Genomic DNA, 15,949 nt, shown 5'->3' with positions numbered 1-15,949 from the left:
ATAGTGAAATCCAGGTCAGCCTGAGTTAGTGAGACCCTACCTCAAAAAAAAAGTGTAAAATTTATATCAAGGAAAAAAAAGACAAGTTGTGATGAGGATATGAAAAAAATATGAACACTTACATAGTTAGTGGAATTTACATATCTACGTAATGAAAAATAACATGAAACTTCCTCAAGAAGTTAAAAAGAGAGTTATCAATCACTTCACTTTGGGTAGTAGAAATCTAATACTAACCAAAGAGCAAAACCATGTATTTAATGAAGAAAAATTCTTACACTGCCTTTGGTGTCATCAAGCAGACATCTCCAGAGCAATAGCAGGTGTCAGCATCGTCATAAATTAAACCCAGACTGAGGCCCAGCATCTGCACAAGGATGACAGCGTAGGACACCAGGGATAACCCTTCTGGGTACTGAACATGGACAGGAAGAGAAAAGAAGTCAACCAAGACTTACAGTCATTTATAAAATCAAGCAATGTTGACTATGATGGAAAAATTATATACGAGGGCTAGAGAGATGGCTCAGTGGTTAAGGGCAATGGACTGCAAAGCCTGATAGCCATGGTGGATTTCTTGTACCCACGCAAAGCCAGATGCACAAAGTGGCACATGTGTCTGGAGTTTCTTTGCAGTGGCAGGAGACACAAGCTCTCCACCCCTCTCTCTTTGCTTGTAAGTAAATAAATAATATTTTTTAAAAAGAATTTGTATTTAGAAAATTCATTTTTAAAAGGTAATAACATGTTCAGAATACCTGTGTAAAGATTTTGATGTTAATTATTAAACATGGATGAATCAAAACATAAATTTTATTTCAATATACAATTAATGAAAATTCAAGGTAGCAGTAAATCTAAAGGAGTTAAACACTACATTTAAATGGCTTCAACTTACTTTACCAAAATGCCTTTAATTTTTTTGTATATATATATATATATATATATATATATATATATATATATATATATATGGAATGAATGTGTGTGTATGTGTGTTTGTATGTATATGAGTGCACAATAGTGTGTAATTGTGTGTGCATGTGCGTGTAGACACAAGAGAACAAAGACCGATGTTTTTCCTCAGGCATACCATCTACCTCTTTTTTTAAAAATATCGTTTGTTCATTTTTATTTATTTATTTGAGAGTGACAGAGAGAGAAAGAGAGAGAGAAAGAAAGAGGCAGAGAGAGAGAGAAAAAGAATGGGCGTGCCAGGGCTTCCAGCCACTGCAAAAGATCTCCACATGCATGTGCCCCCTTGTGCATCTGGCTAGCATGGATCCTGGGGAATCAAACCTCGAACCAGGGTCCTTAAGCTTCACAGGCAAGCATTTAACTGCTAAGCCATCTCTCCAGCCCAACTACCTCTTTTTTAAAAGACAGGTCTCTCAATGACTTGTTCTTCACCAGTTTAACCAGACCAGTTGATCAGCATGACCAAGCTCTGGAATGAGAAATGGATATCACCACACCTGGCATTTTTACCTAGGTAGTGAGGATGAAACTCAAGTCCTTGTGTTTGCCAGGCAAGTACTCTATTGAATGAGCTATCTCCCCAGCTTCAACTTTTTTTATTTTAATAATAATAATAATAATAATACATTCTTTTTAGAGTAAGGAATTTCTGAAATGAGCTCTATTCACCCTTGTTTGCTAGCATTAATGTCTTCTATAATCTTACTGTACAGACTGTGAGTTGGGTGCCTTAGTTCAATATAGCAGAAATGTTCTTTATCATCTCAAAGATAAATTATGAAGACTGAATTCTTTCATTCTTTTTTAGCTCAGTCTATAGAAAATAGTGGCTATGCAGTAAGGTAGACATCTGGTGAGACCAAAGTGTCTAAACTTGGAAACAGATTTTCTAAATTATGTCAATTATCAAATGTCTGAGCTTGAAAGGAGATCCTTCCCCTATTAAACTTTAGATAACTACACCCCTGAATGTGCATCTTTGTTAGAATCTCATGGGCTGGATTAAAAGCCCAGTTAGCATAGAGCTGGCCTGGCAAGCATGAGGACCTTCATTCAATCCCCAGTACTAATGAAAACTGTCAATTAATTCCCATATCATGTAATTAGGTTAGATGGACATTTCTATAATAATAAATAACACAGGTTTCTAAAGGATCAGCATATATACAAAATACACATATTCAACTATATCTCTCTACATTAGCAAGATGGAAATGAAGTTAGACAATTAATAAAACTTACAAGAGCATCAGAATTCATAAAATATCTAAGAAAAAAGTTCATCAGGGATGTACAAAACCTCAACAATAAAAACTGCAAAGCACTGTCATTATCATGCATTTTCTGGGTCTCTGTCTGGGTTTTATAATTTTGTTTATTTGATTTTTCTTTCAGCGAATTTTTAAAGACTTGGAAATATGAAGAAGTTAAATATGTTAGTGGGTTGAAAGACCTATGTTAAGATATCAATTTCCCCCAAATTAACTCTCCTTCTACTCAAAATCCAATAATTTTTTTTTGTTTCAGGTGGAATTAGACAAACTGACTCTAAATTTTACATCAACATGAACTTGTATATATGTGTACCTATTTAATATATATAGTGCTAGAAAAAACCAAGGGTACAAGATTGCAATAAATTTGAACAAGGCCACTATGTTGATGGAAACAATTATTATTTTTAAAGTACATTTATTGACTGGAGACAAGCATAATGGTTAAGGGGTTTGTCAGCAAAGCCAAAGGACCCAGGTTTGATTCCCCAGTATCCACTTAAAGATTGATACACAAGGTGGTGCATGTGTCTGGAGTTTGTTTGCAGTGGCTAGAGGCCATTCTATCTGCCTTTTCCTCTCTCCTTCTCTCTCTGTCAAATAAATAAAAATTATTTTAAAATATATATTTGTGATGTTGTTGCTAGTATACTATCCTCATAAAATTTGCTTTTCATACTGCTTCTTTCAGGTATCAACAAATCAAATTTATTTTATATTATATTTAAATTTTATAGCATTCTTAACTCATACAGTAGCTTGAATCCTTTATAACTTTTTTTAAATTTATTGAGAGGGGGAGAGAGAATACAGGTACCTCAAGGCTACTGCAAAGGAACTCCAGATACACATGCTACTTTTTGCATTTGGCTTTACATGAGGGCTGGGGAATCAAACTCAGGTCATCAGACATTGCAAGTTAAGTGCCTTAACTGTTGAGACATCTCTCCAGCCCCCTTGTATAAATTTTATTACAAAACTATACAATCAAAATTAAGTGTAAAGAATGGTGTCAGTAAAACACATGCATGATCACTACTATTAAATAATTCTTGCATACACTCAACCTAAAAGTCAGAGCAAAGCAAAGATACTCTGCTTCCAAGGGTAATTATCAAAGGTTATAAAGATCCCAAACAACTGCTGACAGGCTCTTGCCAAGCTGTGGTTAACGGACGACCAAAAGTGAAGCCTAAAAAATAAAAATAAAAAAGACCCCAGAAAGTGCTGGGATACCCTTCTACCACCGTAATAATAAATCCTCAGTTGGCTCTGAGCTGACCGCATCAACCAGAATGCATATATTCAGCATCTTACACAAGCTAGTTTCACAATTATTCTGTCTGGCAGCGGCCCGTTGCTGCACTGTGCACATTACTCAAACTCTGTGCATTGCTGTGCACAGAAAGCACACTGCCCATCTCTTTTCCCAATGTCCTCCCAAAGTAGTTCATCTCTCTAGTTTTTCTATGATGTAGCTGCACAAAGAGAGTAACTCTATAGTGCAAACTTTTATTTTTTCCAGAAAACAGCACATTACAAACATGCAGTAGCTACTCTTGACTACAGCAGCATGGAGCACACAATGCAGAATGTATTGTATTAATACAATCATTGCTTTAAAATACAATTCAGCTGAGTATGATTTATTAAAAAGCATATACCATACATATGCCAATAATTAGGAAAAGTAATCAGTGTTAATAGGTAACTTAATTTTCAGTGATGATGTAATAATAAATACTGGTAAATAGAAAAGTGCTGTTCAAAAAATTATATTTAAACTGCAAAGAACAAACATTTTTCTTTTTTTCTTTTTTTTTGTTTTTTCGAGGTATGGTCTCACTCTAGCCCAGGCTGACCTGGAATTCACTATGGAGTCTCAGGGTGGCCTCAAACTCATGGTGATCCTCTGCCTATTAAAGGCATGTGCCACCACACCCAGTTCAAGAACAAACTTTTTTTTAAAAAAACCAAAGTATATTATGCCAGTTCAACTTTCAGATGTCCTATTTTTAAAATCATGGATGCACAGTTCAAAGTTTCCAAGTCAGTGACATAAAGCTATACACAGATAAGTAAAATATGAATGACTCTATGCTTTAAGTTACTACAGAATTTCCAAAACATGGAAATAGCAAGGAAAAATTATATAAAGATCACATACCAGAGCAACACCTGCATCATAGTTTTGATTGCATATTTCCCCTGGAAATGTGGCTCCGAAAGAGGCAGGATGTTTATCAAAACTAAAAAACAACAATTTTACTCATAAGTGCATTTGAAAGTAGTGTTACTCATGAAAATTTACCTAAAATAGGAAAATTTTTCATAGCTTCAAATATTTTTAACATGAACCAAATGTTTACTGGTAATTATACTATTTTTTTTTTTTATTTATTTGAGAGCGTCAGACACAGAGAGAAAGACAGATAGAGGGAGAGAGAGAGAGAATGGGCGCGCCAGGGCTTCCAGCCTCTGCAAACGAACTCCAGACGCGTGCGCCCCCTTGTGCATCTGGCTAACGTGGGACCTGGGGAACCGAGCCTCGAACCGGGGTTTTTAGGCTTCACAGGCAAGCGCTTAACCGCTAAGCCATCTCTCCAGCCCAATTATACTATTTTTAAGAGCTCCAAAATTAAGAATATTTTAACTTATAAATTTTGTAGTTGATATGCATCTAGAAAGAGGAAGAAAAGCCCTGATAATTTGTTGAACATGACAGTGAACTGACAGTCATCGTATTTATTCTGGTTCCATACATATTAAGGAAATATAATTTTCTATGACCTTATTAATAATTTATTCACTAATAGTAAATAGATTTCTGCGCTTGCAATTCTATACATTTGACAATTCAATGTATTTTTTAGTGGAAAATAAAATTATAAGAAATAATTAGCTAAAAACAGGAATGTCAATATTTGCAAATGACAAAGGAAATTATATCATACATAATTAAAGTTTTTGTTATTTCAATTATTTTTTATATATTTCTACTGTTATTATTATAGTTAACTTTTCTTTTGTTGTGGTAGAAAGAGGAAACATGAGATGTGTACTTTACATTTTTTAAATATACAAAGAATATTTGTGGGGCTGGACAGATGGCTCCTTGCTTTTCTGCAAAGCCTAAGAACCCAAGTTTGAGTCCCCAGTATCCACATAAAACCAGATGCACAAAATAGCACATGTGTTGGAGTATGTTTTCAGTAGCTATAGGAATCCATAGCTTACATTGTTCATTCCCATGATATCTAACAAATTTATAGAACAAAATACACATAAAGAAAATGCTTGTTTTTTTAAGTAACATATGAAATCACTTTGTTTACTCCTTCTGTGTGAATGCAGTACTTACACAAGTAAGTAAGAAATATGATGTGGCTTATAGTTAGAATCGCTGTGCTTCCAATTTAAGAACCTAATTAACACATGATCTGGGTGCCCTGTGGTAGAAATTTTGTTTTTATTTGACCAGATGTCAATAGAAGAAATTACAACAGTCAGTTTTAACTGAGTTAGCATCTAAAAGGAAAAAGGAATGAGAAATTTTGTCTGAATTAGGACACTTCATGCTAAACATTTATAAAGTTATATTTAAAATGGCATCTTGAAAGTCTTCAACAGCATAAAAATATTACAGACATAACTTAATATTACCTACTACAAAACGTATAAACAAAATAGCTTTTAGAACTTACAGTGTTAACAAGGCCAATCATCTGAACAACCTTCTGTGTCACAGCCTTTGTGTCGGAGCCCATGTAATCAAACTGAAAAAGATCGTCATTGTAAACCCAGACGTGTAATTAAAATAACACACCCCTTCAAAGTTACAGTGTACTGTACTCTGGAGTAATCCTACCGCAACAGATTTAAGAGATATTCTCTGACACACTGAAAATAACACTGAAGCAGGAAAAAATATATATAATAGGATAAATATACAAATCCTCTGAAACGAAATCACATCGTTTTTAGCAATCCATGAACCAAGAAGGATTAGCAGAAATGTCCAAAACTACATTAAGTATAAATAAAATGAAAATATAGCATCAAAACTGAGAGAATACATCAGTAAATGCATACCTTTTCTAATACTAGTATTTAGATAGTTTCATTTACTACATGAAGACTTTTAATCTCTTCAATTTATTTTAGGATATGATCCAAACTACATTTTTTTTGTTTAGACAAGCCAAGTAGCCTGGCTTTTTTTTTTTTTTTTCATACATGCATGTGAGAGAGAGAACTGGTATGCCAGGGCCTTCAGCATTCTAACTACAGACACTTGTACACCCTTGTGCATATGTGCAAGTCCTGGAGAGATGAACATGAGTCCTTAGGCTTAACTGCTAAGCCTGGGCATGCCAGGGCCTCCAGTCACTACAAACGAACTCCAGATGCATGTGCCACCTTGTGCATCTGGCTTATGTGGGTCCTGGGAAATCAAACCAGGATCCTCTGGCTTTGCAGGCAAATGCCTTAACCGCTAAGCCATCTCTTCAGCCCTCAAACTACATTTTTAAAAAAATATTTTACTTTCATTTATTTGAGAGAGAGAGAGAGAGAGAGAGAGAGAGGAAGAAGCAGAAAGACAGAGGGGGAGAGAGAGAGAGCAAATGGGCATGCCACAGCTTTCAGCTTCTGCAAACGAATTCCAGACACACGTACGATCTTGTGCATCTGGATCACATAGATTCTGGGGAACTGAACCTGGGTGTTTTGGCTTTGCAGGCAAGTGCCTTAACTGCTAAGCCTTCCCTCCAGCCCCTCAAACTATACTTTTAAAGTAATTTTTCAATGAAAATGATAGCTTGTGATATACCATTTTAATTTATTATGTGATTTAATGTTTGGTTGTCACAGTTCCTTTATTTTTATGCAGTGCTTCCTAACCTAATCTTATGTTTGTTTTTCACATGAATCTTCTTTTCTATTATGCAAAGATCATTTAATCTGAGAGTTACTATCTATAAAAGTGCAATTATGCAGGACACTGTGATGAACTCTGGGTTCTGTGCTAAGCCTCTGATCTAGAAATCTCCATCTGACACACCTGAAACTTACCCACTCAGCAGCAAGCCCAAGATCCCCTTAATGCCAGAGTTCATGGAATCCTTCATTTCCTAACTCTATTGACTATCCAGTGGTCTTATATCCTGAGAGTTACCAACATTTGTCCTTCTACAAATGTCTTACTTAACCTGACAGAGTGTTCTCTGGATTCACCATTTTTTGCCTTGTAATTCAGGGATTTGTTGTTTTTAAAAGCCAAATGAGAAAGTTTCATTGTGCACACATCCCACATTTTATTGACTCATCTATCAGTAGACATTTAGGTTGTTTCCATGCCTTTGTTAATGTAAAAAAAAAAGTGCTTTAATGAAAGAATCCATATATCACTTCAAGATCTGATTCCAATTTCCTTGGATGAGCATGCAGAATTTTGAATGCTACATCATGTAATTGTACTTTTAGTATTTGAGGGACCTTCCTTAGGCTGTATTCCATTCTCAGCATACAAGACACTTCCTGCTCCATATCCTTGTCCACACTCCTCCTCTCCTTTCATCTCCTTGGCCCCTTCCCTGCATCACAAGCATAGTAGGTGCAAGGTGAGATGTCATTGCATCAGGTGTGTCATTGTCATTGCAGGTGATATTTTTCTGATGTCTAGTAACACTGAGCATATTTTCACATACAGTTTTTCCATTTGCATGTCTTACTGGCCACAGGAATCTGGTCTTTTCTTCAGGAGCCTGTCATTGCTTCCTCTCTCAATGGGCAGCCATCTTTTCCGGTGTCTGACGTGAGGTAAAAACAGAAGCCAGAATCTGGTTCACAAAGCTAACCCTGCATCAGGACTACAGTGGCTTCTTCAGTGTTCTTCATGAGGTGGGGCTGGAAAGCTCTGCCTGGGCAGTCTGTGACTTCTCATCCTGTCACCTGGTTGAATTTTCCTATCTCAAAAATTTTCATGATATTTTGTTATATGTATTACTTTATTTGGGAAAAATATTTCTTTACATAATTGATAGTTTCTATCCCAATATCCCTCTATGTTTTTGTTTGTGTGTTTTTCTGGAATATAAAATTTTCCAGTGTAAGATTTACTTATATTCTTAAGGTTATTCCTAAAGTGATATTTTATTGTCATCATTAAATATATCTTCATGTATGTTATTGCTTTCATAATATTGGACTGAACACATTTCTCTTGAAAAAAATAAAACTTTTTAGGTAGACATTTATCAAATTGGGGTGGGTATACTTTAGACATATAAGACAATTTTTGCAATTAATATTCTGTTTCTATATAAACTTTTCTCTAGTGAGCATATGAACATTATGCTCTTAAGTGATATTTTTAACTGCTGTGTGCCTCCAATTTTAGAAGCTATCATAAGCCTGTTTCAAAAATTATTGTACAAAGTTATACTTCTACATATGGTATAAAAATTCTTGGTACACCACAACTACAAGAATACTTAACAATTTTTAATCCTATTAATTAATCTTATTGAATCTTATTTGATGTTTACCATTATATCATTGGGGCAGAACTCAGACAATAAAGTGCCTGCCTCATAAACATAGGACTTGAGTTTCATCCCCAGAACCCTGTGGGGGAGAAAATGTCAAGCATGGTGGCACATACTTGTAAACACAGTGCTAGGGACTAGAGAAAAGCAAATCCCTGGTGCTTGCTGCAGAGCCAGTCTAACCTAATCAGGCTAGTTTCAGACTAATAAGAGGACTGTGTCTGAAAAACAAGGTAGGTGTAACCTAAGAAATGACACCCCAGGTGTTCTCTGGCATTCACATGGATGTTCACACATGTGCATGCACACCTAAATTCACGTGAGCAACAACAACACACACATACACAAGCATATCACATATAAAGTGTACACAACTCTGAACTGTACAGTTCAATACTACATTACGAAGCAAGCAGGTATAACCATCAGAAAGTAGAACAGGATTGTAACAAGTTCCTTGAGACTCCACCTACCACTCACTGTTTTCTCTTCATTCTTGTCCAAACTTTTACAGATTAGTATTAGTTGCTTTTGAGATTCATAAATGGAATCATAAGGTCTATATCTTCTGGTTGACTTCTGCTCTTATTTCACTTAAGTCAGTTATGTTTTCAGCATCAATGGAAATGATTGTGTGACTTTTCCTTATTTTCAAATAATTAATGTTATATGATCAGTTTTTCAATGTTTTCCCACCTTCTTGGGTATTTTTGTATGTGGATTTACCATTTTATTTGTTAACATTATAGGGGATTTATACAACTGTGTGAATGACTGGCACAAAGCTCTAACATATTTTACCAAGCAAGCTATAAAGTTATAATTTTACCTATCATCTGATACAATATGTAAAAGATTGATGTAATTTTCCTTAAAAGCCACCTGGAATTCTCTAATAGAACCCTATGATCTGGCCTTTAGTGCCTGAAACACTCTCCAACATTGACTTGGCACAAACCTGGATTTCAGGTCCCATCTAGTGCTGAAGTAGAGAAGTAACATGCTTAGAGAAAATTAGCAGGTACCCTGAAAATCTAGAAAAACAGGCACAAAGCTAAATTAGAAATTATACTCTTACCCTTCAGTGTATAGATGATGTCACATGATAGCAAGCATCAAGACCTTTAAAAGAACCACACTTTATCATCAAAATGAGAAATGAAAACTTGACCACAGAGTAACCAATATGGGTTAATACCTGGATGGAGAATTATAACACTATTGTAAGAAAACTCAAGGAACTTCAAGAGAACACAGACAAACTGTTCAATACTACAACAGATAATCTTACAGAAAGAAGAAATTTTCATAACTCAAACACAAGTTCAAGAGCTGAAAAAAATACAGTCAACAAAATCAGAAACATACTCAAGGGCATCAGTTACGGATTAGATCAAAAAAAAAGAGAATTATCAAGTTCAAAGACATAGTTGAAAGAGACAAAAAAGAGTGAAGACAGCTGATGTAAATATTAGGTAGCCTCCTGGTAGTGAGCCATTGTTTGGAAAGGTCACTAGTTGACCTTCCCCCTGGCAAGCTACCCACAGAACTGAACAAAAGCCAGACAGTGCACACACATGCAACTAGAAACCTAGCAACAGTGTAGATTCCCAGAAGAAGTCTTTTGGCCCTAAAACCTCCCACCAGAATGGCCTATTATGTCATGCTTGCAGAATTGTAGGGCTGGTCTAGTCCAAAGTTCCAAATGTTTCCACATTCCTCGGCAAACTAGCTCCAAAAGACTAACACATAGTTCAGCATTAGCCCCTTTTCTCAGAATCAATCTTTTATGTCAGTTATTTTCTCGTTGCTGAGATAAAATGTCCAACCAGAAGCAGCTCAAGGAAACTACTTTATTTTGACCTATATTTCCAGAAGTAGGGTCCATTAAGGCAGGGAAAGCATGGCAGGAACAGGGAGTTTGTGGCACATCATCACAACAGCAGGGAAGATGTAGAGCAAGGCCAGGATATAATATCCCAACACCTGCCCTCCAGTAACACACTTTCTCTAGCAAGGCTCCACGTAAAAAATATTCCACAACCTTCCCAAATAGTGTCACTTTGTTAAAGACACATGTGTTCAAATACATGAGTCTTTGGGGCTTGGGGACATTACACTCAAATTTCCACATGTCCTAAGTTCTTTTTTGTTTGTTTGTTTGTTTTTATTTGAGAGCAACAGGCAGAGAGAGAAAGAGGCAGAGAGAGAGAGATAGAATGGGCACACCAGGGCCTCCAGCCACTGCAAAAAAACTCAAGATGCATACACCACCTTGTGCATCTGGCTTACATGGGTTCTGGGGAATCAATCCTCAAACTGGGGTCCTTAGGCTTCACAGGAAAGTGCTTAATCACTAAGCCATCTCTCTAGCCCCCCTAAGTTCTTACCTGATGGGAAATAAAAACAGCTTTATAGATTATAATGTTAATCATTTCTGTTTAGTGTATCTACAATTGAGAATAAAACAAATAATAAGCTATTTTCTCTCTAATTGAAGGAAGTGGCATAGTTTTATAGATTACACTTCCTATTAAGTATTGTATATAAGGGTTGAGACTTTGAGGATGTGTTTTGTTGTTGTTGTAGTTGTTTGAGGTAGGGTCTCACTCTGGCCTAAGCTGACCTGGAATTCACTATGTAGTCTCAGGGTGGCCTTGAACTCATGGTGATCCTCCTACCTCTGCCTCCTCAGTGCTGGGATTAAAGGTATGCACTACCACGCCCAGCTGTTTGAGGGTTTTTATCTACCCTTTCACACCAAATGTAGTCCTTAAGACAAAAGAAAAATAGTCCATAAGCTTTAGGAAACCAAAATATTTTATCTTACAAAAGTAGCTAAATATCCTATATATATATGCAAAATGCATCAATAAAACTGGATTTAAAGAATGTGTTATTTGAAAATTAAAAATAAAATAGTTAGATTTTCTCACCAGTTAAATCAAAGATGATATTAATAATAATGCAAAAAATATGACATACCAGATTCTTATCCACAACAATATCCATCTCTATATACTGTGGAAATAACTTGGTAAATTCAAATTTCTGAAAGACACACAACAGAAGTCCTGAGGATTTTTTTTATAAAGTTAACTCTTCTTTAAAAAAAAAAAAGTTAGCTTGTGTTGGAGAGATGAATTAGTGGTTAAGGCACTTGCCTGAACAGCCAAAAGACTTAGGTTTGACTCCCCAGTACCCACATTAAGCCAGATATACAAAGTGGCACATGCCTCTGAAGGTACTTTGCAATGGCTAGAGACTGTAACACGTCCTCTCTAGCTCTCTCTCCTATCCCTATCTCTATCTGCCTCTCTCCCCAACACTCTCAAACAATAATAAGTAAAATATTTTTAAGTTAACTTATATTTAAATTACATTTATAAATAAACTGAAGATGACTGCTACAGGCTACATGAAGATGCTATTTTCAAGTAAGCACTATTCAGAGACTCCTCCATTCAGCAGTACTGTAATTAGAAAGAAATTTCAATTAGACTTTTTAATTGTTTGAGAACCCATTTCTTTATCTGTGTAGTAATTTGAAATAAAAAATTGCTTTTCTTACCCTTCTGATAAGTTTCAAATTATTAATGTGGAAGATATTCTGCTACCAATTACTTGAAAACTACTTTCTAAACTACAATGTAGTTTAGAAAATGATTACCAAAGTTTACAACTAACTGCAGCTACTAGACTAGAGCCAATTGTGTCACTTATGTCATCTTACAGGGCTTCATGAAGAAAAAATTTAGCCATTTGTTTTAGCTTATGTAAGCCACTGACATCATAATTTTTTTAACTCATGGAACAAAAAAAATCATATTCATTTAAATTATGAGAATACATAAGGGAAATGAATATTCATGATCTAAAAATTCACCTGTCAACAATTAGTACTCTAGTTTCTTTTAGTTTTATATTCTAAGATTAATTAACCTATGTTTTTGCTAAACTTGTCTATTGTAAGCACAAAAATGTACATAAGTTAATTACATAGCCATCTAAGTCATATGGGACCTTTATTTTAAAAAAGTAAAACAATGTTAAGATTTGAAAGTCATAAAACATGGCTTTGACAGCATTTTTTATTTCACAAAATTATATTAATAAGTTGAGATAGAAAAGTCAACACTTACATTTAGACTGTTTCTAAGTTGATACTGTGACTCACTAAACCAGGCATAAGTGTCATTTTCTCCCAAGACAGGAATATGAGCATTACCATTGCTGTTCTCATAAACAATGTGCACAAATCCTGATACAGCTTCCATGGGTTCGATTCCATAGCAGACATTTTTAAATTGAATTGTTCCCCTGAATGGTGAAGCAATCAAAGAAAGTCTGAAATGATTCTACCAAACTATAATATGCTAATGACAAACTTTGGGCAGAATATTTTCAGTTCAAACTCATCTTTGTTTTCCCATTTTCAAAGTTCTTTGTTCTTTGAGGTTGCACCAGAAATAGATGACTCTATTCTATGCCAGATATTTCTATAACAAGTCTTTTTATCTTTATCTGAAAGCAAGCAGGATGTTTGCATGGGTTTGTAATCTTCAGCAAGTGAAGAGCCCCGTGTAGTGTTTAAATTCTCTGTGCCATCATGTAGGATCTGTAAGCACTCTCTTCCTCTTTTGGAGCTAAACTGAAGGTACTACATGCCTCAAAATGGCCCAATACAAAGTCAAAGTGCCAAGAGACCTGAGGTCTTCTCAGTTATCCCAAAAAATCCACAAATGGAACAAAGACAGAATTTGGGAAAGCTAAGTATGAAGAGTCTATTTTACGCTCACTACACTCAAGACAGATGATAGCCCCAAGTGTCTAGGCAGGCACATTTTCCAGAACAGGACTGCCAGGGGACCAACCCTATTTTACAAATAATTCTGATCCAGTCCAAGAAATTTAAATACAAGGTGACTGTAAGTTGAGAAAAGGCATATGAAGGAAAAATTCATGGGGAAACATGATGTAATACTTTAAATAGTATACAACCTGAGTCCTGAACAAATGTTGAGTGTCACAAAAGAATTTGTATAACCTGCAACATATCCATTATAACTGCAATTCTTCTGAAAAGAATAACACATAAAGAATAGAATAAAATAAAATGAACAACTCATTTTCAATGCATACCCCAGATATGTCATTTATATTTATCACTTAATCTCCATTAATACTATGGTATGATATCCAATTACCCAATAAATTTTTGTCAGGCAGAAAAAAGAGCATTAGTCTAAGTATTCAATTTCAGTGAATACATAAAATGATATTCTAGGTGAGGCTATTAATCTCTTTTTAAGAGTCAATGGTAACAAATCTGGATTGGAGAGATGGCTCAGCCATTAAGGTACTTGCCTGTGGAACCTAATAAAATGAGTACACTTCCCCAGTAACCACAAAGAGCCAGATGCACAAAGTGGTGCTCGTATGTAGATTCTGTTTACAGCCACTGGAGGCTCTGGTATGCCCATTCTCTCTGTCTGTCTCTCTTCTATCTCTCTCTGCTTGCAAATAAATAAATAAAAACATTTTTTAAATGATAACAAATCTATATGGAAGAAAAACTAAGGCTTACCTGAGGTGACAAAGTTTGAGAACGCTGGATGCCATTTTTGTCATAAGAATAAACAACGGAAGTTGGGGATAGAAATGATCTAGGCAAAAACCACAACAGCACGCCCATTGAAATATACAGAGAAAAGCATTGTTCATTTAAAAATTATCTGTTGGACCTCCTCAGAGATTCAAATTCCTCCATTCATCTTTCCAGTGGTAAAAAGTTCACTTATATAAGCACTAAAACCCAAACTTATCCTTTCTTCACACTGGCTCATAACCCTCACTTTACAATAAGTTATCCAATTTCTTGATCAAAACAAAATTATGAGGTGCCTCACCATTTCTCAAGTGCTCTACCAATTTTGCCTTGAGGTCTATAGAACTTTTCTTCTCAGTGCAAGAACCATTATCACCCATATGAACCTTTATACTTAAGTTATTGATCGATCACCCTACTTGTGTTGCTGGCCCCTGAAAAGGCAGCCTGGTCAGATCAAATCTGACTATGCACATACATTATCTTTACCATGTCATTATGCATCTTCTAGAACCTGCCTTTTCAGAATCTTTTACCTCTATTTAGTTACTGTGCAACTCTTTTCAGAAAGCCTTTATTGACTTCCAATGAATACTATTTTTACATTGATCACTGTTATTATAATAAATTTCTTCTTAGTAATAGTAATGCACCTGGATGTATCTTGCTGTGTTATAAGTCCCCTAATTTGTGCCTAGGATTTTGTCTAATATTTAATATTCAGTAAGTATTGATATATTTGAATTGTAACTGTTCTAATCATAACTATTTTAAGTCATCAAAAAAACAGAATTTAAAAGAACAAAATGATCACTTACTGCTGTTTAAGATGGACAAAATATGGTTTTCCTGCTATTTTAATATGATAAGCAACCTGTGACAAAAATATCCAAGAAGTCAGTCCCACCTATAAATAATGTATGGCAAATTATGTTTGCTCTAATGACATTAATAATAATGTATAACTGTCTTTCAAGTTCTCCTTTCCTGTGGATATTCAAAGTTGTGAAACTCTGAACTGGGTACAGACTCAGGATCTGCAATGTGCCATTACTAACATTTCTCCCAGAGATACTTGCCTCATGTTGACTGGGGTCTCGCTCAGACAGACTCTCCCAGATCCCCATGCCAAAGGCATATAGCAAGCCTCCCCTCACTCATTCTATCTGAATCCTGTCTGGAGAGACTCCAGTTTCTTGCCACCTCCGTGAAAGCCCGTTCTTATAGGGTCTGAGTTACTGACTCTGGCCTCAACAGAAACAGCTCTTTACTCTCCCACACTAAGCTGTGCTGTGAACTGTGAGCTTTCAGCCAAGTCCCCTGCCTGCAAAGTGATCATCTCTGGACAATCAACAACATAAAGACATTTCCAGTTACATGATGTTCAGGCTCTGTTTCTGCTTCTGGTGATGAAATCTTCTCAGGGACTGTTGTCTGTTGGAATTTTGCAATTGGATCTAAAAGTAAAGGTAAGTGGTATTTTTTTGATACCGGTGATGTCACCTTTTAATTGTGCATGTTGCTCTACAATTGTAGCTATT

At 35.6% G+C, this 15,949-nt stretch overlaps 1 protein-coding gene across 1 annotated transcript in view; it reads right to left on the bottom strand.

The window, feature by feature from the left end:
• The window catches only part of LOC101601078 (disintegrin and metalloproteinase domain-containing protein 5-like), a 62,669-nt gene that overhangs the window by 45,887 nt on the left and 833 nt on the right, over positions 1–15,949 (bottom strand). The window contains exons 2-11 of the mRNA XM_045130576.1: positions 15,786–15,865; positions 15,227–15,282; positions 14,388–14,466; positions 13,802–13,878; positions 12,943–13,120; positions 11,786–11,851; positions 5,957–6,028; positions 5,614–5,780; positions 4,420–4,501; positions 279–415 (exon numbers count right to left, since the gene is read on the bottom strand). Coding sequence (XP_044986511.1) covers positions 279–415; positions 4,420–4,501; positions 5,614–5,780; positions 5,957–6,028; positions 11,786–11,851; positions 12,943–13,120; positions 13,802–13,878; positions 14,388–14,466; positions 15,227–15,282; positions 15,786–15,865 — 994 coding nt within the window. The remainder of the gene's footprint in view (positions 1–278; positions 416–4,419; positions 4,502–5,613; positions 5,781–5,956; positions 6,029–11,785; positions 11,852–12,942; positions 13,121–13,801; positions 13,879–14,387; positions 14,467–15,226; positions 15,283–15,785; positions 15,866–15,949) is intronic.

Source organism: Jaculus jaculus, chromosome 12 (assembly GCF_020740685.1).
Source record: "Jaculus jaculus isolate mJacJac1 chromosome 12, mJacJac1.mat.Y.cur, whole genome shotgun sequence".
NCBI lineage: Eukaryota > Metazoa > Chordata > Mammalia > Rodentia > Dipodidae > Jaculus > Jaculus jaculus.
This window is presented reverse-complemented; position numbering and strand designations above follow the sequence as displayed.